General features: G+C 43.1%; 1 protein-coding gene across 1 annotated transcript in view; it reads left to right on the plus strand.

The window, feature by feature from the left end:
• The window catches only part of SYT4 (synaptotagmin 4), a 36,677-nt gene that overhangs the window by 6,246 nt on the left and 5,734 nt on the right, over positions 1 to 24,697 (plus strand). The window contains 1 exon segment of the mRNA XM_040419608.1: positions 2,634 to 2,754. Coding sequence (XP_040275542.1) covers positions 2,634 to 2,754 — 121 coding nt within the window.

A 24,697-nucleotide genomic window follows, 5' to 3' on the forward strand; every position in this document is an offset into this window, starting at 1 on the left:
TAGTCACCCCGGGCCCCTGTCAGAGCAGCGGACTTCTCCTGCACCGGGTCCAGAGTCCTGCATTTGCACCTCTGTCACTGACCTGACATCAGTGACATTGCTCCGCCCCTCCCCTCCTCAGTTCTCAGGATGGACAGTGACCAGCATCAGGACAGTCCAATGTGGGCGGAGATATCATATCCCCGCCCCCTTTCCTACATCTATTCCTCCAGCCTGAACCTTCCATGCCCAGCATGCTGAACATCATTTGGATTGCCACAACTGCTCCAGTGATGTGAGTGGCAGGGAAACTGCGGTTATATTCAGCTTTCCCAGACTGTGCACATGTGACCTGCAGTACAGTAGGAAAGCTGGGTGAATTATATCATGAGATGTCATCCAGCTTCCCTGCTATCCTGCATGGACAAGTGCAGAGGCATTAGAGTATGGGGGAGAGGCACAGCAGAAAAGCTGGGTGTCTATATATGTATATTGTATATGTGTGCGTCCATGTATGTGGTGACTGTGTACATGAATGCATCCATGTATGTGGAGAGTGTGCATGAATGCATCCATGTATGTGGAGAGTGCATCCATGTATGTGGAGTGTGCGTGTATGAGTGTGCCCATGTATGTGGAGAGTGCGTCCATGTATGTGGTGACTGTGTATATGAGTGCATCTATGTAGATGGTGAGCGCATGTATGAGTGTGTAAATGTATGTGGAGAGTGTGTGTATGAGTGCGTCCATGTATGTGGAGAGTGCGTGTATGAGTGCGTCCATGTATGTGGAGAGTGCGTGTATGACTGCGTCCATGTACAGTACAGACCAAAAGTTTGGACACACCTTCTCATTCAAAGAGTTTTCTTTATTTTTTTATGACTATGAAAATTGTAGATTCACACTGAAGGCATCAAAACTATGAATTAACACATGTGGAATTATATACATAACAAACAAATGTGAAACAACTGAAAATATGTCATATTCTAGGTTCTTCAAAGTAGCCACCTTTTGTTTTGATTACTGCTTTGCACACTCTTGGCATTCTCTTGATGAGCTTCAAGAGGTAGTCCCCTAAAATGGTTTTCACTTCACAGGTGTGCCCTGTCAGGTTTAATAAGTGTGATTTCTTGCCTTATAAATGGGGTTGGGACCATCAGTTGCGTTGAAGAGAAGTCAGGTGGATACACAGCTGATAGTCCTACTGAATAGACTGTTAGAATTTGTATTATGGCAAGAAAAAAGCAGCTAAGTAAAGAAAAACGAGTGGCCATCATTACTTTAAGAAACGAAGGTCAGTCATTCAGCCAAAAAATTGGGAAAACTTTGAAAGTAAGGGCTATTTGACCATGAAGGAGAGTGATGGGGTGCTGCGCCAGATGACCTGGCCTCCACAGTCACCGGACCTGAACCCAATCGAGATGGTTTCGGGTGAGCTGGACCGCAGAGTGAAGGCAAAAGGGCCAACAAGTGCTAAGCATCTCTGGGAACTCCTTCAAGACTGTTGGAAGACCATTTCAGGGGACTACCTCTTGAAGCTCATCAAGAGAATGCCAAGAGTGTGCAAAGCAGTAATCAAAGCAAAAGGTGGCTACTTTGAAGAACCTAGAATATGACATATTTTCAGTTGTTTCACACTTGTTTGTTATGTATATAATTCCACATGTGTTAATTCATAGTTTTGATGCCTTCATAGTCATGAAAATAAAGAAAACTCTTTGAATGAGAAGGTGTGTCCAAACTTTTGGTCTGTACTGTATGTGGAGAGTGCGTGTGTGAGTGCGTCCATGTTTGTGGAGAGTGCGTGTATGACTGCGTCCATGTATGTGGAGAGTGCGTGTATGACTGCGTCCATGGCTGGATATGTAGAGGTAAATCAGACATGTCTATTACAATTGCAGCACAGTTTTTAAAGGGGTTGAGTTGAATATAAACTCCGTCAACAACTGTAAATGTTAAAAACGATAAAGTTGTGCTAAAAATGACAGTAAATACAGTAAATAAAAAGTCACATAAAAGCCATATAAGAGGGGTTTGTGAAGAAGTGTGTAAGTGTGTGTGTGTGGGGGGGGGGGGGGGGGGCGTGCAAAAATTTGCTGTGGGGCCCAGTTAGTTCTAGCTACGCCTCGGAGCAGGTGGGCAGGGAGAGCAGGAATTCATGAATAACCAGGAATCTTCTCCAGGCCTGGTCTGCAATGATTGTGATGTTGGTTCTCGGCAACCATTTACTTTTAACTTATAACATGACAGAACCGCTGAAATCAACTCACCTGTCTGTACTTTATTCTGCCGTTAGTATGGGCAGCATAAGGTTGATGACAGGTTCCCTTTAATACAGTAGGTCCATTGTAGGAGAATTGGGAACCACAGGAATATTCTATAATCTCTTCTATAAAAAGTAAACCAAATAAACTCTAGGAATTTAGTAAGTTTGCCTGAAGAAGGTACGACTTTCCAGCATTATTTAATTTTTGTATCATTATTTCAATCTTTTTATGATAATTTAATGAAGATGAGTGACTTGGAGCTGGAGGTGTTAGTGGAGCACCTGTATGTTTGTTACTATGTCATTATGTTGTTCATTTGTGAAGCGTTTGCTCATTAATATGTGTCTCAGTCTGTATAAATGGATGTCTTGTATTGATTTGTAGAAGTCAGCAGGACGCGGGGAATTGCTGATCTCTCTGTGTTACCAGTCAACTACCAACACCTTAACAGTGGTGGTGCTGAAGGCGCGTCATCTGCCAAAGGCTGACACATCAGGACTATCAGGTACCATTATTATAACTATTATTATTGTTATTATTATATTATTAGTTTTCCTTTTCAATAGGATTTGAAATCATGATAGATAGATAGATAGATAGATAGATAGATAGATAGATAGATAGAGACCATACTATAAGGCGTATGGTGATAGGTGGTGATAGGAAACTGGCACTGAACCGCTTTGGCTTCCTCACCTCAGTCATAGCATTTTCCTACAGCTGCCACTAGGGGGAGCTCACTACATTATTTTTACATCTGCTACTGAGTTGACTACTAGCCTTATAAATACATATTTGAGCTCCCCCTAGTGGGGGGTTTAGGCAGTCAAAACATTTTCTTTGAACTCTCGGGGGGATATTTATCAACAGCTTTGTATCAATTATATTTGTTTGTTTAAAAGTATTAAAATTATGATTATAACTGATTTTTTTAAAAATAGTACATTAGGTGGCCATTCTTGGGGCCCATTCTGAGGTTTGCTATAAGATTTGGTGACTTCTGGTGGATATGTTTTCTCTGTAGACACTAAATGAACCAAAATTGTACCTTTTTAAAGGTTATGTACGCCTTTGCAGTCAATTTTGTGTTTATGATTGCATTTCAATAATTTTTGGCTAAAAATCATATTTTTAATTGGCATTTTAAAAAAATACTGAGCCGTTCTATCACAAAGAGTTAACTGCTCTTGTAACTGTGTGACTAGTACTTTTTGTTTAATTTTTTGCCGGTTATCTAATAAACCTTCTGTCTAAACTACAAAGAGGTCCTAAACACTTATTTCAGCCACATACCAGTAAGATAAGAACTGAGATATAATGAGTGTTTATAATGTCAGAGAGCAGTAATAAGGAGCCCGTCAGCTCCCCAACTGACAGAAAAGAGAGAGAATCCAGAGGCTGCTACTAGAGCATCTCCGCTATGGACAGAAAAAAGGGCTCCATATATTTTTTTTATAAAGACCAATTGAAAAAAATTTTTTTAGCTCAAAATGAGTACAATGCAATAATTTTAAAGAAAATGCCCCCAAATGTGTACATAGCCTTTAAAAGATAACTGCTTCTGTACAATTGCTTGGAAAAAGGCTGCAAGATTTAAGCGTGAAACCATTAAATTGTCAATTACATGGATAGAAAAGACAAGGCTTATCAAAGTCTGTTAGAGACAGTTGATGTATGTACCATATGATGCACCTAATTGTGTGTGGTTATTATTATCCATCTCTGATGTCACCACAGCTGACCACTATTGGCTGATACCTACCTATAGATACTGTGATTACTGCACAAAGGGGGCAATTTATTTACTTGTTTGTTTGTTTAAGAAAAAGAATGCGCTAACAGCAGCTGTACAGAGCGGTTGTGATAACGGTTTTCGGGCATTTACTATGTCATGGATTTGTTGTCACACTAACCAAGAGCAATTTAATCATGATCTAGACTCTCTGCATAAGGGAAAGTTCGCACTGAGTTTATAAAGGAGGATTTCAGCGAGATTCTCCTGCAGGTTCATCTGCCAAAGATAGAAGTGGATTAGAAAAAAATCTGAAATATAAAGGAGTAACTTATGGTGCGGCCAGGAGCATAGCTATAGGGGTTACAGAGGTAGCAGTCGCTACCGGGCCCAGGAGCTTGAGGGGTCCAAAGACCCTTGTGCCACATAAGATAACACCAATATTATGGAAAGTGCATGCTGGTCCAGTTACACCTCTGGCTGGAGGCCGGGGCGTAACTACCATAGCGGCAGACCATGTGACTCCTATGGGGCCCGGAGCAAGAGGGGGCCCAGTCTTAGTTGGGATTATCTCCTCTTCTACTGGAGGTAAAAACTTGGTCAGGACTCTACCTTCTAAAGGAACAACTTTTAGAAAACGAGGCTGTGGAAAAATGTCCCAAGGGTCATTGAAAAGGGTTTAGGCAGAAACCCTTCTGTCTTGTGTGGGGGGCCTGGTTTGATCCTTGCTATGGAGCCCTTACTTCTCTATGAAGGCCACTGGGTGGAGGGAAGGGGTTAGGTCAAGAATTTGGCATGGGTGGGTTGCCGTTTCAATTTTTGCCTCAGGCAGCAGGAAGGCTATGTGCTTCCCTGCCCCTGGCCACAAAGCACTGAGAGAAGGGGGCCCCAAATTTAACCCTTGCACCATGGCCCATGAGCCTTTAGCTACACCCCTGGGTACGGCCATACCGTCAGGTTTCTGCAAGCAGTTTTGGAAGTCAAAATCAGGAGTGGATCATAAAAGGAGAGACAGTAATATGCAGGGGCGTACTGGGGACTTAAAGCGGCCCTGGAAAAAAACAAAAAATGACCCTATTTTGTAGTGGGGCACAAACTGACAAAAAGCAGGGTCCACAGAACTAGGCAGGGCCAGCAATACCTTGCTGTGGTACATTATATCACCCCAGAAGAGCCAAATAACAGAGTGAATCACAAAATACGGCCCCAGCAGCACAAAGTACCTCCCCAACAAATGTCCGACTGTGGTGGCCCACTCCAGCTGCCACGTCCTGTCCTCCGACACCAGTGGCCTTAGGATAACAATACAGTTGAGCTCAAGAGTCAGGAGGGGAAGTTTCCCTGTGGGGTCTATGGCCAGACTGCTCCTGGTAATAACAACAGAAACGATTTCTTATTTTTGAATTTGCTCCTGGTTTTGGCTCCAAAAACTGCATAAGGAAACCTGAACATGTGGCCAGACCCTTATACTTCTTCCTGCTGGATCCAGTTCTGGTTTTGGCTGAAAAACCTGCAGGCAATTCTGCCTCAAATCTTCTTCCAAAACCCCCCCTGAAAGTTTACTCTAAGGCTCCCTGCACACGAACACGTGCTTCCTGTTGCCTTATTGCAGACCGCATTTGCGGATCCTCAATACATGGGTGCCTCCGCGGGGTTTCGTCCCATACTTCCGTTACGCAAAAAGATAGAACATGTGCTATCTTTTTGCAGAACGGCCAGATCGCGGACCCAATAAAGTGAATGACCACGGGGTGTTCGTGTGCAGGGGGCCTTAAGTGAAGGCAGATGAAGCAGTGTTTCTCACCCATCTAAGAAAAATTAGACGTAGCAGAGCTGAGTTGAGTTGTTGGTGATACTGCCATCTATAGTTAACCATAACATAGCAAGTAGATCCTATATAAATGGTTTGTCTGGGATTAGAAAAAAGCATTTCCATACCAGCACTGCATTTGGTAAATTCAGTGCATGTAAGCCCCACCCTTTGAATGCCCCAAATGCACCTAGGGATGCTTACTTATGGTTGCCAAAACTGTCTCTGAAAATTCGGGACTGCTGGCAACTGTCGGGGAGATTTCTCAAAAGTGGTGTAAAGTAGAACTGGCTTAGTTTCCCATAGCAACCAATCAGATTCCACCTTTCATTTATCAAAGGAGCTCCTAAAAATAAAAGGTGGAATTTGATTGGTTGCTATGGGCAACTAAGCCAGTTCTACATTACACCAGTTTATAAATCTCCCCCTATGTGTTTTTTTTCCCCATAAACTGCACCACTGTTCCCAGTATTTAAAGGGGTTGTCTCACTTCAGCAAATGTCAAAGAAAGTTAATACAAGGCACTTACTAATGTATTGTTATTATTAGAGATGAGCGAATCGAAGCTGATGAAGTGGAGTTCGATCCGAATTTCAGGAAAAATTAGATTTGCAACGAATGCGAATTTCCTTGCGCTTTGTGGTAACTAGTGTTAAACGAGCATGCTTTGCCGAACACCAGTCCGGCTCGAGCATCGCAGTGTTTGGCCGAATACCTTGTGTGCAATGCTCGAGTCAGTGTATATAAATACAAATTAGCCTCTATTTCTGAAACGTTTCTGCTGGGATTTGAACTCACAACCTTCTACATTAGAGGCAAGGACTTTAACCACTCAGCCATAAAACAGAATGATAAACTGTGTCAGGAAAACCTCATAGTAGTTTGTCATGTAGTAAGTATTCCTATACAGCAGAAGTATCATTTCATATTTCACTGCAGGTCAACATGTAGCTGCATAGCGTAGTAGTTAAGGTTCTTGGCTCTAATGTAGAAGGTTGTGAGTTCAAATCCTGACAGAAACTTTTCAGAAATAGAGGCTAAATTTATATATTTGGAATATATAATATATGTAAATATATTGTGATTAAAAACATCAGTAGTATATGCATTCATATATATCAGAAGTATGATTATATATATATATATATATATATATATATACAGTAAAGATCAAAAGTTTGGACACACCTTCTCATTCAAAGAGTTTTCTTTATTTTTATGACTATGAAAATTGTAGATTCACACTGAAGGCATCAAAACTATGAATTAACACATGTGGAATTATATACATAACAAACAAGTGTGAAACAACTGAAAATATGTCATATTCTAGGTTCTTCAAAGTAGCCACCTTTTGCTTTGATTACTGCTTTGCACACTCTTGGCATTCTCTTGATGAGCTTCAAGAGGTAGTCCCCTAAAATGTTTTTCACTTCACAGGTGTGCCCTGTCAGGTTTAATAAGTGGGATTTCTTGCCTTATAAATGGGGTTGGGACCATTAGTTGCGTTGAGGAGAAATCAGGTGGATACACAGCTGATAGTCCTACTGAATAGACTGTTAGAATTTGTATTATGGCAAGAAAAAAGCAGCTAAGTAAAGAAAAACGAGTGGCCATCATTACTTTAAGAAATGAAGGTCAGTCAGTCAGCCAAAAAATTGGGAAAACTTTGAAAGTAAGGGCTATTTGACCATGAAGGAGAGTGATGGGGTGCTGCGCCAGATGACTTGGCCTCCACAGTCACCGGACCTGAACCCAATCGAGATGGTTTGGGGTGAGCTGGACCGCAGAGTGAAGGCAAAAGGGCCAACAAGTGCTAAGCATCTCTGGGAACTCCTTCAAGACTGTTGGAAGACCATTTCAGAGGACTACCTCTTGAAGCTCATCAAGAGAATGCCAAGAGTGTGCAAAGCAGTAATCAAAGCAAAAGGTGGCTACTTTGAAGAACCTAGAATATGACATATTTTCAGTTGTTTCACACTTGTTTATTATGTATATAATTCCACATGTGTTAATTCATAGTTTTGATGCCTTCATAGTCATGAAAATAAAGAAAACTCTTTGAATGAGAAGGTGTGTCCAAACTTTTGGTCTGTACTGTATATATATATATATATATATATATATATATATATATATAAGAAAGAAGATCCGCAGCACTCCTTGAAAGATAAAATGTGCTCTTTATTCACACATATCAAATATTGACAACGTTTCGGTTCTCTCACAGAACCTTTCTCAAGTCCGCACCTGACTTGAGAAAGGTTCTGTGAGAGAACCGAAACGTTGTCAATATTTGATATGTGTGAATAAAGAGCACATTTTATCTTTCAAGGAGTGCTGCGGATCTTCTTTCTTATCTTCCGTCCTGAATCGAGGGACCACCGCTTGCACCCTGTGATACTGCTGAAGGGAGTGCTGCCAGATATATATTTATTTTTATTTTTGTAATTACACATTTATTTTGTGCCATATATTTTTTACAATTACTAAAAAAAATATTAAATATACTGTATACATTTTATTTAGACTCTATTTCTGAAACGTTTCTGCTGGCATATGAACTCCCAACCTACTACATTAGAGCCAAGAACTTTAACCACTCCACTATGCAGCTACATGTTAACCTGCACTGAAATATGAAATGATACTTCTTCTGTATAGGAATACTTACTACATGACAAACTACTATGATATTTTTATGTCATAGTTTATCATTAAGCTTTATAGCTGAGTGGTTAAAGTCCTTGCTAATGTAGAAGGTTGTGAGTTCAAATCCTGGCAGAATCTTTTCAAAAATAGAGGCTAAATTATATTTAAATAAACTGGATGTCTCCAAGTACTGACTCCATATATGGACATAGCTATATATAGAGTCAGAGCACCTGAGCACCTGTAGAGCACCCGAGCATCGCAAAGTGTTATACCACACCCCCCAAGCACTTTGGTGCTTGATCAACACTAGTGGTAAAGAATCAAAATTTTCCCAAAATGGCGGCTACACGTGTGAGGACTGAGGACATGGGGCAAGGAACTCTGGGAAGGCGGGATCCCCCAGATTGACATGCCTGCTTGCAGCAAATCAGCAGCCAGCCAGCCCTGTGATGTCACAACCCTATAAATACGGCAGCCATTTTAGATTCTGCCATTTTCCAGCGTTCAAAGTGCAGGGACAGACGTGTGAAGGAGCTAGGGACAACAATTGGAAAAACCTCATTGTGGGGAAAAAAAAGACAGAAAAAACGATTTATAAGTGCAGGGAAAGGATAAGGAGGAATCATTTCACAGCATCTTAGTGCAGGGAGAGACGTCAGAAGGCGCTAGGGACAGTGATAGAAAAGCGATTTACAAGTGCAGGGAAAGATTATTTGGGAATCCAAATAGCCATTAGACAGCTCTGTCATTTCAGCTATTTGTTATTGGGCTGCAAGTGCTATGTTGAAAAGCTTTTAGTGGCTTGAATCTCAGTATCTTTAGTATCTTATATCAGTACTACAAGAAAAATATATACACATTTCCCTTCTGCAGTTATTTCTGGTGAAAACGTATAGGGGCGTATTTCAGTAAAAATACTAAAAAATATACACACTGCACTGTTGCAGTTATTTCTGGTGAAAGCGTATAGTTGCCTATTTCAGTCCAACAAGAAAAATATAAGCTCAGTTCACTTCTGCAGTTATTTCTGTTGAAAACATTTAGTGGCGTATTTCAGTATAGAAAGAAAAATAGATACGCACTTCACTGGTGCATTTATTTCTGCTGAAAGCATTTACTGGCCTATTCCAGTACAAAAAGAAAAATATATTCTCAGTTCACGTTGGCGGTTATATGATTTGAAAGCATGGCTGGGAGTCAGCAGGGTGGCAGCAGTGGGAGGTCGGGAGCCAAACGTGCCCGGGGTAGACCATCTGCTTCGCAGCAGCCTACCTACCCGGGAAGTAGCAGGGGTTCACCGAAGTAGCGGCGGTAGCAGTCAGTCAGTGCGGCGGTTATATGTGGTAAAATCTCCATGATGTATCCATGATAAATTTGCAGCGTGGGGGCCCCGTGTGGCTTCTACACACTTTCAAAATAATCCTTCAGCGGATAGAATAGATGCCGGATGACCGAGACGCTCCATGACCTTCCCAGGATCTGCTGTCGGGAGCAGCGGTTCATTTCTGAGAAGTCCGTACAGTGCGTGGGAAAATCGAAGATCCTTTCCATCTCCGTGGTCCGTTATATTTGGTAAAATCTTTATTGAAGTATTTTGGTGGAAAAAGAAATTGTATTCAGCGTTCATTGCTGCACTTATATGCGGTAAAATCTTTTGTGAATTATTTCTGTGGAAAAAACAATTTCCACCTCCTCCATTAACTTCCTCCTCTCTTCATTGTCATCCTCAGCACATACACTGACTTGACCCCGCCCCCAGCTATATATATATAAGTGGTGCCAGCACCGCCTAGGGGCGAATAAAGGTAAATGACACTGCCTGTTAAAGGGAATTACAGCATGATACCACAATACATTTGATATGACATTTAGCAAGAGTTTAAAGTGCCCACATATAGCACATAGTGTGACACTGCTTCAAGAGGAATCATGGGCATGGATCAGCCAGGATTTCCACCCACCAATGCCTGATGCATCAGACTAGATCATCCATGGTGCCACACTAACAATTTGACAAAAGAGACCGGTTTCTTCTGGCTACCTGCCTCAGCTACTATTCTTATGCTGTTACCCGCCTGATGCCACACATCTGATGCCAAGTGCTCCTTCTTTCACCCACCATCTTCAGCGGGTACTGGTATTACCACCCACCTCTACAGTGTGTCACCTTGCCACTCTGTGGCCTCCTGATGCTGCCGCCACCTCTAGACTTTGTCATTGTGCCGCTAGTGTTGATCATGGGCGGTGTGAGGCTTTGCGCCAGGTCTTCAATCAAGATGGCAGCGGCTGCCCCGTCGCAAGGAAATGGATGAGTGGATGAGGTAAGTATGATGTTTTTTTTATTTTTTATATATTTTTTTATTTTACCCTGTAATATTGCTATCAGATGCCGCAATCAGCAATCGCCGCTCCCTGTCATTGCACCCGCTACTTACAAAGAAATGCACTTCGTGGCGAAGTAATTTGTCATGAAGCAAATTTTTTGTAAAATTGGGCGCAGCAGCCGAATTGAATTTTTACTTTGCTCAACACTAGCTATGACTAGAGATGAGCAAATTTCATATTTTGAAATTCCTTCACACTTCGTTTGGGGGTAAAATGTGAATTGCGTTATAGATTCCGTTACCACGGACCATAACGCAATTCTATGGCGGAATGCAGCCCATAGACTTCTATTATGACGGAAGGCCTCTAAAGGCATTCCGTTATGCATTCCATCATAGAATTGCGTTATGGTCCGTGGTAAGGGAATCCATAACGCAATTCACATTTTACCACCAAACGAAGTGTGAACGAATTTCATAAGCAGAAATTCGCTCATCTCTAGTTACGACCACCCTGTAATCCAGCAGCAATGGTCGTGCTTGCACACTATAGGAAAAGGCGCCGGCTTCTCACTGGTGGCTGGGACCGTGCGTGGTTTAACACTTTTTTCTACAGTGTGCAAGCACGACCACCGGTGTCGGGTTGCAGGGTGGTCGTAACTATGGAAACGAGCAGTGTATAATGTGATAAAAAAATGAATGAAGCCAGCAAAGGCAATATGGACAATCACAGTACATTAGTAAGTGTCTTGTATTAACTTTCTGTACATGATAAATGCCATCTGCTGTGAGACAACCCCTTTAATTGTGTTAAGCTGCAATACCGAGCACAACCTGAGCACAAGAGTGGCGCTGCTTCTGGCTAAAAGACTAAGCATTTTTTTCTTTTTTTCCTGTAAACTCTGACAACCCTTTTTTTGCTGCACCTACTACATCTGTGTATGATAGTTTGAAAGTCCCATTATTAACGGCAGAGCTTTGGAGCAGACAGGAGCAAGTTTGAATTAAATGATATCTCACTAAACTTCTCGGGAGCATCTTCCTATTGCAGATAATCCTGGGAGGAGAACACCTCCATGTTCAATTACTCACATTTTATGTGTCCCAAGTGCGGAGATGAAAAGCTATTGTTCCTGCATGAGTCAGCCTCTTCACATCAGCCGGTGACATCATCCGCTCAATACTGTGACCTTTGTGGCAGGCTAAGTGGGTAGGAGGAGAGAGGTTTTTGGAACAGAGCATCCATTTACTATGCTGAATCATATCCTCGTGCTGGAAGCACCCGCATAAGGTCTCTGCTCCGTGTATTAGCCGAGGGGCCATTCTGAGCTCCTGGGTCCTAGTGCAAAATCAGTAGTGCTGACCGAATCGAAGTTCACAAAGTGGACTTCCATCCGAATTTCCGAGGAAATTCGATTCACTGCAAAGCCGGATTTCCTCATGCTTCGTGGTAACGAATCAATTTTCCCCAAAAGGGTAGTAAAAAAAAAAATGTCATACCCGCCCCAAGCATTTGCGCGCGAAGAGTCGCGCATCTTGATTAAAGATCCCATACGAAATCTCGCTCAGTGCGTGATGTTTGACGTCATCACTCACAATGCGAGATTTTGCGCTGGGTGTACAGTCAAGTTAGCCGTGGCAGACTCTTTGCGCGCAAATGGTTGAGGTGAGTATATATATATATATATATATATATATTTTTTTTTTTAACAGATTAACCCCTGACAGTCCTTAATGGTCATCTCACCTGAGGGGATCAATGATGAGGGGGGAGGAACCATCGCTATTCCCCCCTCATTGTGCATGCTACTCACAAAGAAATGCGTTTTGTGACAAAGTAATTTCGGCAGCACCACCCCCGGTCAGCCTTTTGAAGAGAAGAGACTGTGGTGCTCCGGTGAGAGCTGCAGCCTCCTGACAGCTTACCAAGCACAGCGCCATACATTGTGTAGTGGCTGTGCTTGGTATTGCAGCCCTTGAATGGGACTGAGCTGCACATAAGCCATGTGACCGATGAAATGGATGTCATTGGCCTAGTAAGAGGCCCACCGAAGCAGCACAGCCTCTTCAAACAGCTGATTGGTGGGGGTACTGGGATTCGGACCCCAGCAATCACATATTGATGATCTATCTTGAGAAAACATCATCAATATTCTACTCCTGGAAAACCCCTTTATTATAATATAAAGGCAATCCGTGATCTTATTCTGTCTAAGCACAAAGGAACATTTCAAATTGATAGATTATCATATCCAACTATTCAATATGAGAAAACAATGTAGCAGAGCTGGATGCAGTGAGTGCAGTGCATGGTGAGATCTCAGTATGTTTACTACAGAATTGCAGCTAAATCACCTTTCCCCATTAAGGGAATGTGTCATAATATATTGGGGGTCCCATGATCAGGATTGCCAATTATTGGCCCGAATTGGGAACAGTAACAAAAGAGTGTCTCTTGCTTTGGAGGACCTGTCCTGCCCTGCATTACACAGACAGCTCATTGATTTCAGTGGGAACTGTGTAATGCTTTATTTCCCCTGTGGAGGCGCTGTGGGGAAACTGAACACTTACTGACAGGTTTCCTTACCTGGGGGATTCTTGTAGGTGGTTTATTGTTATAGGGCTCCTCTAACAAGTAGGGATTGTCCAAAGAGAAGATAGGGGATGAGTGCAATCTCTGCCTCCACCATCTTTGTGTCTCTGGCTATATATTATTTGGAAAGTATGGCTAATAGTACGGCGTGGCAGAATAAAATCTGGTTTAGTGAACATACACTCTGCTACATATAGAGGTAGGAGATCTGAGTTTGTAATTTTATTGCTTCATTTTTATTTCAAGATAACAACTGGGACACAACATAACCCCTTTAAGAAGCCCATAATAACCAGAGGGGTTGTAGGAGGATTGTACTGGGCAACCTCACATTCGTACTGTAATATTACATTAAGGCCTCATGCACACTGCCATTGCCGTTTCCTGGCTGTGCCCGTATTGCGGCCCGCAAATAGCAGGTCTGCAATACACCGGCACCAGCCTCGTGCACCCCGCATCATGGATGCGGACCCATTCACTTGAACGGGTCCACAATCCGGAAGGTTCAGTGCGGAACGGAGACACGGAATCCCACGGAAGCACCACGGAGTGCTTCTGTGGGGTTTCTGTCCGTGCCTCCGCAACGCAAAAAAGCAGTGCATGACGAATGGGTCTGAATCAGTCTGCGGAATCCGCATGGATGTTGCCCGTGAATTGGGGACTGCAGATTACGGTGCCCAATGCACGGAACGGCCAATCAACAGCCATGTGCATGAGGCCTAATATTGGGGTTGTCCGTCAATCTTTTTCCTTTCCTGAATGACTCAGAGTGGCATAAAATGAACAAAATAATGCCTCATGCACACAACTGTATTTCGTATACATGGCTGATCCACATTTTTTTGCAGATTGCACATGGAGCCATTCATTTCTATGGTTCCGGAAACAAAAGTGGACAGCATACGGATGTCATCTGTGTGTTGTCCGCATCCATATGTCCATTCTGCAAATTACAGAACATGTTCTATTCTTGTCTGTATTGGGGACAAGAATATTAATTTCTAGTAATAGGAGTGAGAAAAATGTGCATTCTACACGGAAGGTGTCCATATTTTGGAAATATGCGGTTTGCGGACCGCAATATGCAATTGGTCGTGTGCATGAGGCTTAATTCATAGACACTATGATTCCTGTTCTAAATATTTTTGGGACCTCATTTCCTAGTGCCTCTTGAAACAAAGGAAATGGTCTCTCAGCCCAACTAATCATTGGCTGAGACGGGCCGCCTTTGCAACCAGTGATCGGCTGAGCGTGCATTTCCTGTGTGTCAAATGGCACCATGAGGTAGAAACCTTCACCACAGCACTTTGTGTTTCCTTGGGGCAATCCTTGTAGCTGTGTGTTCCCTTCTTTATGGAAGTGCAATGGCCAGCATGTGTTGTTAAGAGAGTCAGAGACCAAGCCACATAAAACTCAATTAAAGAGTCTCTACTATATGCAGAATTGAAGTAGTAGCAGTCGTTTGTATACAATGCAAAGTCCTCCCAGATGTCCCAGCATGAGCTAAGCAGATGAATATGGCATCGGCCCTACTCTGGCTAAAATATCTGCTATAGGGATCTCTGGCAACTGTGGCTGTAGTGCCCACTATTCTGGCGTGTATAGGGTGTCTTAATGTGCTATTCCTCTGCAGCAGCAGGGTCTGTATCCCCCTTAAGCTGGGTTACCTTGCTCTCTCTCTCTGCAGCCATTCAAATTATTCTTCTTTAGTTCTCGCTTGCTTGCATCTCCTGAAGCTTGTGAAGGTGACCGAGGCTCCAGGGTTTGGAGCTGGAGTATATGGGAGAGGACCACATGGACACTGCTCCTTATTCCTCTCTCTCTACAGTGACTCTCCCTGGAATCTTCTGGAACTAGGTGGTGGAGACAGCCCACACTCTTAGCTCCATAGAGGGCTGAACCAGAACAGTTAACTCTTACCTTGCCTGGCTCATGCTGGAACAACTGAGTGTGCAGTACATACAGTAATATTAACATTACAAACTTTACATAACATTGCATTACAAACCAAACATTGTAGATACCCCCCAGGTCTGGCGTACTGCAAACCCCCTTTCTGGAGATAGGTGTGACTCTTTGAGTTGGGAGCCACATCTATCAGACATGGATGTGTAAGATCAGAGTTTCTCAACTCCAGTCCTCGGGACCCACCTACCGCTCAGAATTTGAGAATATCCCACAGAATGAATACCTGTGGTAAGTCCTGATGCATGGACACTAATTATATCACAAGCTGAATAGTAAGGAAATCCTGAAAACATGACTGGTAGGTGGGTCCTGGGGACCGGAGATGAGAAACCCCTGTGTAAGATGGAAATACCCCTTTAACATCTATGGTCGTTCATGTTCCAACACAAAAAATCTTATCAGAGATGGAAGGCAAAGTGGCAAAACGTTTCGTAGAGCCACCACTACTGTGTTCTAGTGATCAGTTGGGAGCATCAGCAGTCAGGATCCCAACCGGTTGGACACTGATGGCATATTTTAGTCCTTTTTTTGTATTTAATGAGACAACTCCTTTAACTCATATGAATATCATGGTGCACAAAAGGTTACACATTCAGTCCTGCTACATCTCCTGTGTGCAATTGACAATAAAGCTTCTGACCCCTTTATATATTATATTTATTCCAAATAACTGATCCAGTAATCCTAGTTTAGAGAGAAAGCGCAATTAATAACATTCACTGCATGACCCACTTAAGTCGTTCCAGACGAGGCCTGAGACCTGAGCCAGTAATGTGCACGATGGAGATTCATTAAAACACGGCTCGCTGAGTGCCGCTAATTATAGATACTTTTTATATTCAAAGACTTTCTCTCATAATCAGCATGTCCTCAATGCCAGTGTGTTTTCCTTAAAGGGATCAACCACAAAGTGCAGGCCCGGCCCCTGGGGATTTCATCTGCTGCCCATTAATGCACAACCATCCTGCATCTTTCTACTCACTTAAAGCGCAATAAATTATGCTGAAACATTGTGATGAGATGAAGGTGTCACTTGATATTTCAGGACGGCACCGCTCTTAACTCTGAGTGATTGCGTATGGTAGCATTACCTTCAGTGATTAAATTAAATAGATTTTCCAAACCTACTTTGGTGATAAAATGCATTGTTCCACTACATTCACTGCAAGTCATGTGACCACAGCACTTGATTCCGTCACTTTCACTGCTGGTCATGTGACCACAGCACACCATTCCATCACTTTCACTGCTGGTCATGTGACCACAGCACACCATTCCATAGCTTTCACTGTTGGTCATGTAACCATAGCACACCATTCCAAAGCTTTCACTGTTGGTCATGTAACCACAGCACATCATTCCAAAGCTTTCACTGTTGGTCATGTAACCATAGCACACCATTCCATAGCTTTCACTGTTGGTCATGTGACCATAGCACTCTATTCCACCGCTTTCACTGCTGGTCATGTGACCACAGCACACCATTCCATAGCTTTCACTGTTGGTCATGTAACCATAGCACACCATTCCAAAGCTTTCACTGTTGGTCATGTGACCATAGCACTCTATTCCACCGCTTTCACTGCTGGTCATGGGACCACAGCACTTCTTTCCACAGTGTAAAACCAGTGTTCTAAATTCACCTTTGTTAGGTAGATAGCTTCTTTAGATAATAGACTGAGGATCTCAGTGACTGAGAAGAATGGATGCATGAGCTCTACCTGACTAAACCTAAATAAGCATGCGCCAAAAACACATGATGTGAAGTGCCGGCCAAAGATCTAGAGGACACGTGGTCATTTCCACTGGCAACCAATGATCTGTGCTATTGGCATGCTCACATGTCCAGTGGTAAAAGTAGTGGAATGGCAATTAATGAGGAGAGGCTACACCTGGTTAAGTTCTTCTGCCCCCTTTAAGTTCTTCTGCCCCCTTGGTGGGGTTCTTAGCACCCGAACCCTCACTGATTAAAACTCTTTTTGTGACTCCGACCTGTCAAAGGCCACCATCCTAGTCACATTGCCACATAAGAATGGCTGACATGCAAGGACAGACTCAACACCTTTTGCAATCCATGGAACTTTTTAATGAAGCATTCCACCATTAAATTAATCATAGGTGTGATGCAGGGAACATCTGTTAATTCCCAAAATTCATAAATGTAGTGCAGCCATGATATTCTTGCCATTGTGGCTGACCACCTTGGAGTTAGCCGGGAGATAGCCAGTGATATGTTTGCTTCTTGATGCACTTTAGCAACTGATCAGATATAATGATTCAATTTATACATGATAGGAAGAAGGTTAGTGGGAGCAATGCTCTGCCCTACTTCTGATGGGGAGGGGAGAATAGCCATTGAGGAGGACTAAGAGGAAGCAGATGAACACCTGGTGTAGGAACCAGACCGACACAAATGTGGAGGTGTCAATAGGACCTGGCCTCATTGCTGTTTTGCTGCGTCACCACTGCCGAGAAAATCATTGACCTAGTGGGCCATGAAAGACATGTAGCCCTGCCCATAACAGGTGCTCCAGGTGTCCACAAAGACGTGCACCTTGTTGCAAAATGACAGTTGCAATAAGCAGGCCACATTCTCCACCACATGACAATACAAGAAGAGAAATAATGCAGACTAGGTATCTTCCAGCTGAACACATACCATCAGTTCCCTAAAGGCAGCAGAATTCAAGTGATATGGCTTCATCGCCAGAAACTTGGCCAGATGGGAGTTAAGCTTGCTTACTAGTATATTGTTGGGCATGTATACTGTAGTTGTCTTCTGGTCATACATTCCGTTATTGATGGCGGACGATGGAGTGAGTAGCAGGAAGAGGAGTAGTCTGTGCAGGAGAAGAAGTAACATGCTGATGATAACAAGGAGACTGTACAGCAGCTTGTTCCACTGGGTAACAGAAAGTTGTATTTTCCCACTTTATACAGTGATGCAGTTTTTTTTGTGCTGCAATAGATCTGTGGTGCTTATGTATGTGTATGAACGCCCTCTGCTTATTTTAATCTTGCTGATCTTGCACACGGCAATGCTTTTGTCTTATGGCACTGTGGAGAAAAACTGCCAGACGGAAGATACTCAGAGTTAGCAGCATCCTAGCTTGACTTACGTTTTGGGCCTACATCTACGGTATCAACAGAATCACCAGTTCCCAAGCTGACCAGACTAGAAACATTTCTGGCAGGTTTTTTGGAGGTTTGGATTGTTCAGCACTTGAGGCAGAATGTATACTATCAATTCTAAAGGTGCTAGCAATAATACTATGAACTGTCAAAACTTAAAGGGGTTGTCCCATGAAAAATATTCTATAGTTTTCAAACCAGCACCTGCATCTGAATACTTTTGTAATTACATGTACCGTAATAAAAAATTTAGTATAGCCAGTGAGCTATTCAATAAAATGTATTAGTATAGCGCCACCTGCAGTTAGTTTTTTTCTTCTTTGACCTGCTCACTGATAGACCACACATAGGCCGCACAGCACCTCCTGAGCTGTGATAGGGAGAGCTGAGACACGCCCCCTTAGATGCAGCAGAAAAGACACTCCCTTTGGACTGCCAGCATGATATAAATCTAGCAGATCAATGAATGTGGGATCTTTGTATTCATTGGAGGTACTGGGCTGGTTCTGGCTTTGTGGGTTTGTTCTGACCATGTTGTCACGGTCCCTCCCATGACAGAGGTGAGAAGATCTGAGAGACTGGCGGCACGTGAGGGTATCTGAAAGTCTCTCTGTTTTCTCCTTGCAGCGTTGTTGTTTGGTAATGACCACTAGTGATGGACGAACATCTGCCAGGACGGTTTGTGAACACGATCAAATGTTCGCGAACCACAAGTTCGCGGCGGTTCCCATACATTTTAATGGCAGGCAAACCTGAAAAACCTTCAGCTCATATTGCAGCCAAGAAATAATTACTAGAAGTGCACAAATAGTCCCACAACATGGACAGTGACATACCATATGTATTATTTTAATTTTCGATCTCCATTCATAATTTTTTTCAATGCGAAATATCGGCAATATAATTTTCGCGTACGCGCATGCGCAAATGCACTATACAGTACCCAAATGCACTATAAAAAAAAGTATATTGGTATATAAAACCCCGCTTCAATCAGTTTTTTGGGGGATGACTGGTATATCACACCAGTAGAAATGATTTGTTCCAATAACGCTTGTCCCTCTAAATACCTGCAGTATCGCAGCAGAACCGCACACAACTGCCGCACAATACAAATGCACTATAATATACTTTCTAACATAGAAAGTATATTATAACATTGTACAAGGAAGGCAATCTATTAGAATATACAGTACAGACCAAAAGTTTGGACACACCTTCTCATTCAAAGAGTTTTCTTTATTTTCATGACTATGAAATTGTAGATTCACACACTGAAGGCATCAAAACTATGAATTAACAGGTGGATACACAGCTGATAGTCCTACTGAATAGACTGTTAGAATTTGTATTATGGCAAAAAAAAAGCAGCTAAGTAAAGAAAAACGAGTGGCCATCATTACTTTAAGAAATGAAGGTCTGTCAGTCAGCCGAAAAATTGGGAAAACTTTGAAAGTAAGGGCTATTTGACCATGAAGGAGAGTGATGGGGTGCTGCGCCAGATGACCTGGCCTCCACAGTCACCTGACCTGAACCCAATCGAGATGGTTTGGGGTGAGCTGGACCGCAGAGTGAAGGCAAAAGGGCCAACAAGTGCTAAGCATCTCTGGGAACTCCTTCAAGACTGTTGGAAGAACATTTCAGGGGACTACCTCTTGAAGCTCATCAAGAGAATTCCAAGATTGTGCAAAGCAGTAATCAAAGCAAAAGGTGGCTACTTTGAAGAACCTAGAATATGACATATTTTCAGTTGTTTCACACTTGTTTGTTATGTATATAATTCCACATGTATTAATTCATAGTTTTGATGCCTTCATAGTCATGAAAATAAAGAAAACTCTTTGAATGAGAAGGTGTGTCCAAACTTTTGGTCTGTACTGTACATAAAAATAAAACGTAACCTTTAATAATGTTACCAGTGGCGTAACTATAGGGGCCTCTAAGCAAGTGCTAATGATCATGGTCGCCGCAGCCCCGCCGCAAGTGATTTAAATTTTTTAAATCTTACTTTAATAATGGCCAGTCAGGTCGTGCCTGACCGGCGGCACAGCACTGCGCTCTCACAGTTAATTACATCCCGCCCCACCACCGGCCCTGCCTCCACCAATCCGGCGCTGATTTCTTGCTGTGATCTCGCCGGATTACTCGGGCCCGCGGCGCACGCCGGATGACAGGAGTGGAGCAGTCTCCTCAGAGAAAGTGTCTGAATGTGCACACACAACGCTGGCTTCATAACTCACAGAGGGGCACCCGGCACAGTGGTAATACACAGGGGACTGGCATGGCAGCAAATCCTTCATAGGGGCCCAGCCTGGCGGACAAAATCATAACATACAGTTGCAAGAAAAAGTATGTGAACCCTTTGGAATGATATGGATTTCTGTACAAATTGGTCATAAAATATGATCTAATCTACATCTTAGGCTCCATTCACACATCCGCAAATGGGTCCGCATCCGTTCCGCAATTTTGCGGAATGGGTGCGGACCTATTCATTTTCTATGGGGACGGAATGGATGCATTTGCGAAGCGCGGGCCCGATCTTTGGGTCCGCAGCTCCGCAAAAGATAGAACATGTCCTATTCTTGTCCGCAGCTTGCGGACAAGAATAGGTATTTCTATAGGGGTGCCGGGCGGGTGTGTTGCGGATCTGTGAATGGAGCCTAAGTCACAACAATAGACAATCACAGTCTGCTTAAACTAATAACACACAAATGTTACCATGTTTTTATTGAACACACCATGTAAACATTCACAGTGCAGGTGGAAAAAGTATGTGAACCCTTGGATTTAATAACTGGTTGAACCTTCTTTGGCAGCAATAACTTGAACCAAACGTTTCCTGTAGTTGCAGATCAGACGTGCACAACGGTCAGGAGTAATTCTTGACTATTCCTTTTTACAGAACTATTTCAGTTCAGCAATAATCTTGGGATGTCTGGTGTGAATTGCTTTCTTGAGGTCATGCCACAGCATCTCAATCGGGTTGAGGTGAGGACTCTGACTGGGCCACTCCAGAAGGCGTATTTTCTTCTGTTTAAGCCATTCTGTTGTTGATTTACTTCTATGCTTTGGGTCGTTGTCCTGTTGCAACACCCATCTTCTGTTGAGCTTTAGCTGGTGGACATATGGCCTTAAGTTCTCCTGCAAAATGTCTTGATAAACTTGGGATTTCATGTTTCCTTTGATGATAGCAATACGTCCAGGCCCTGGCGCAGCAAAGCAGCCCCAAACCATGATGCCCCCACCACCATACTTCACAGTTGGGATGAGGTCTTGATGTTGGTGTGCTGTGCCTCTTTTTCTCCACACATAGTGTTGTGTGTTTCTTCCAAACAACACAACTTTGGTTTCATATGTCCACAGAATATTTTGCCAGTACTGCTGTGGAACATCCAGGTGCTCTTGTGCAAACTGTAAACGTGCAGCAATGGTTTTTTTTGGACAGCAGTGGCTTCCTCTGTGGTATTCTCCCATGAAATCCATTCTTGTTTAGTGTTTTACGTATCGTAGATTCGATAACAGGGATGTTAGCATATGCCAGAGACTTTTGTAAGTCTTTAGCTGACTCTAGGATTCTTCTTCACCTCATTGAGCAGTCTGCGCTGTGCTCTTGCAATCATCTTTACAGGACGGCGACTCCTAGGGAGAGTAGCAGCAGTGCTGAACTTTCTCCATTTATAGACAATTTGTCTTACCGTGGACTGATGAACAGCAAGGCTTTTGGAGATACTTTTATAACCCTTTCCGGCTTTATGCAAGTCAACAATTCTTAATTGTAGGTCTTCTGAGAGCTCTTTTGTGCGAGGCATCATTCACATCAGGCAATGCTTCTTGTGAAAGCAAACCCAGAACTGGTGTGTGTTTTTTATAGAGCAGGGCAGCTGTAACCAACACCTCCAATCTCATCTGATTGATTGGACTCCAGTTGGCTGAGACCTCACTCCAATTAGCTCTTGGAGATGTCATTAGTCTTGTGGTTCACATAATTTTTCCACCTGCACTGTGAATGTTTACATGGTGTGTTCAATAAAAACATGGTAACATTTAATTCTTTGTGTGTTATTAGTTTAAGCAGACTGTGATTGTCTGTTGTTGTGAGCTTACATGAAGATAGGATCACAATTTATGACCAATTTGTGCAGAAATCCATATCATTCCAAAGGGTTCACATACTTTTTCTTGCAACTGTATATAGGGGCAAAGTGAAAAAAAATATGAAATATATACAGAGCGGGCAAAATTTTTATATATACACAGGGGACAAATGTAATATATACAGAGCGGGCAAAATGGATTATATAAAGGCAGGGGCATAACGATCACAGTCGCAGACGGTATATATATACATTTTGCCCCCTCTGTATATATTACATTTGTCTCCTGTGTATATACAGATGTAGCAGGGTTAGCACTCCCAGCTCTTAACTCAAATTTCTTAACTCGAGACAAAAGCCTTGAAAAGCAATTGAAGGTGTTTGCTTAGATTAGATAACACAATTTAGAAATCTCAGAAAACAGGAGTGTTAACTCTACTCCATCCGTATACATTTTTTTGCCCGCTCTGTATATATTTCATGATTTTGCCCCGAGGGGCCGGGCCCCTATGAACGATTTGCTGCCATGCCAGTACCCTATGTATGACTGGGGGGGGGTCGGGCCCGGTGGGGGGGGCCCAATTCAAGTTTGCCCCGGGGCCCATAGAACTCTAGTTACGCCTCTGAATGTTACTATGAGGGTCCATTCACACGTCCGTAAGTGTTTTGCGGATCGGCAAAACACAGACATCGGCAATGTGCATTCCACAATTTGCGGACCGCACATCGCCGTCACTATAATAGAAAATGGCCTAATCTTGTCTGCAATTGTGGCCAAGTATAGGACATGTTCTATAATTTTTTTTGCGGAAAACGGAAGCACGGATGCGGAAGTGCGGATGCGGATCCGCAAATGCTGATGCGGACAGCACATTCCGGCCCCATTGAAAATGAATGGGTCTGCATCTGTTCCGCAAAATTCCGGAACGGATGAGGACCCATTTTGCGGACGTGTGAATGGGAAAATATATCCTCAAAATGAAAATAAATTAAATGATTAAAGCTAAGCAAAAAGCATAGATGTGGTAGGCAATAACAAGTGCTCGACCTATCGATAACACACCTATACGAGTCCTTAAAAAGACTTTTGTGGCCCTATTAGCTAGCGTTTGGTGTCCCTAACAGGCTGTCCCTGCTCCACACAGCAACCTCTCCCTACACTGGCAAAACACTGAATGTAAAATGGCGGCCAGATCAGGTTTATTTATAGGGTAGGGGGTATGTCCATGTGCTGAAATGTCTCAATTGGCTGTCCTGTACCACCTGATGGATGTGTCATGGGTCAAAGTTCTTCACAATGTAAAGAATATGGCGGGCGCGAATATCTCCATATGTTCGCATGTTCGGCGAATCGTGAACACACAAAGTTCACCGCAAAATGACCGCCGGGCGAACCGCAAGCAGCTTGTGGTCATTACTGAGGCTCTATTTAGTTCTGACTCACACTGCTTACCATGCGGTTGATATTTCCTGCTGGAGTTGGTTGGGCTGGTGTGTTGTTCCTTGGGATCTCCTGCTCCTCCATTCTTCTTTAAGCTAAGTGCATTTTGTTTTGAATTTTGTTGTTTGCTTGTGTTTGTTGTTGTCTAGGTCTCAGGGAGACCGCTGGAACCAGTAGTTCTCATTCCCTGCCACCTCTCCTAGGGATTTCCAGGGTCTCCAGGACTAAGGTTCTGGTGTATGAGTATTTACACCTTCAGGGTCTACTCATATTGGCAGGAGTCAGGGAGAGGTGTAGGGATTCCTAGGAGGTCACCATCAGAGACCACAGGCGGTGGCTTCCAGCAGCGGGAACCAGGTCTGCCCGGGTACCAAAGGACGCTCTCCCGGATAGGTTTTCCAGGGGAAGTGACAAGTCGTGCAAACTATATTATAGACTACGTCCTAACTCTTCTGGGGACGAGAGTCAAAGAGTGGCGATTATGATTTTGTTACTTAAAGGTGACGCTCAGTCTTGGACTTTTTTTTGCCGACCGGATCACAATCCCTCCGGTCGATAGATGAATTTTTCAGAGCTCTGGGACTTATCTACGATGACCCAGATTGGGTCTCCCTGGCCGAGACTAAGTGCATGGTTTTACAGCAGGGAGAGTGTTCTGCTGAGTCCTATTGCTCTGAATTTAGGAGATGGGCAACT

This window comes from Bufo bufo, chromosome 2 (genome assembly GCF_905171765.1).
Source record: "Bufo bufo chromosome 2, aBufBuf1.1, whole genome shotgun sequence".
In the NCBI taxonomy this organism is placed as follows: domain Eukaryota; kingdom Metazoa; phylum Chordata; class Amphibia; order Anura; family Bufonidae; genus Bufo; species Bufo bufo.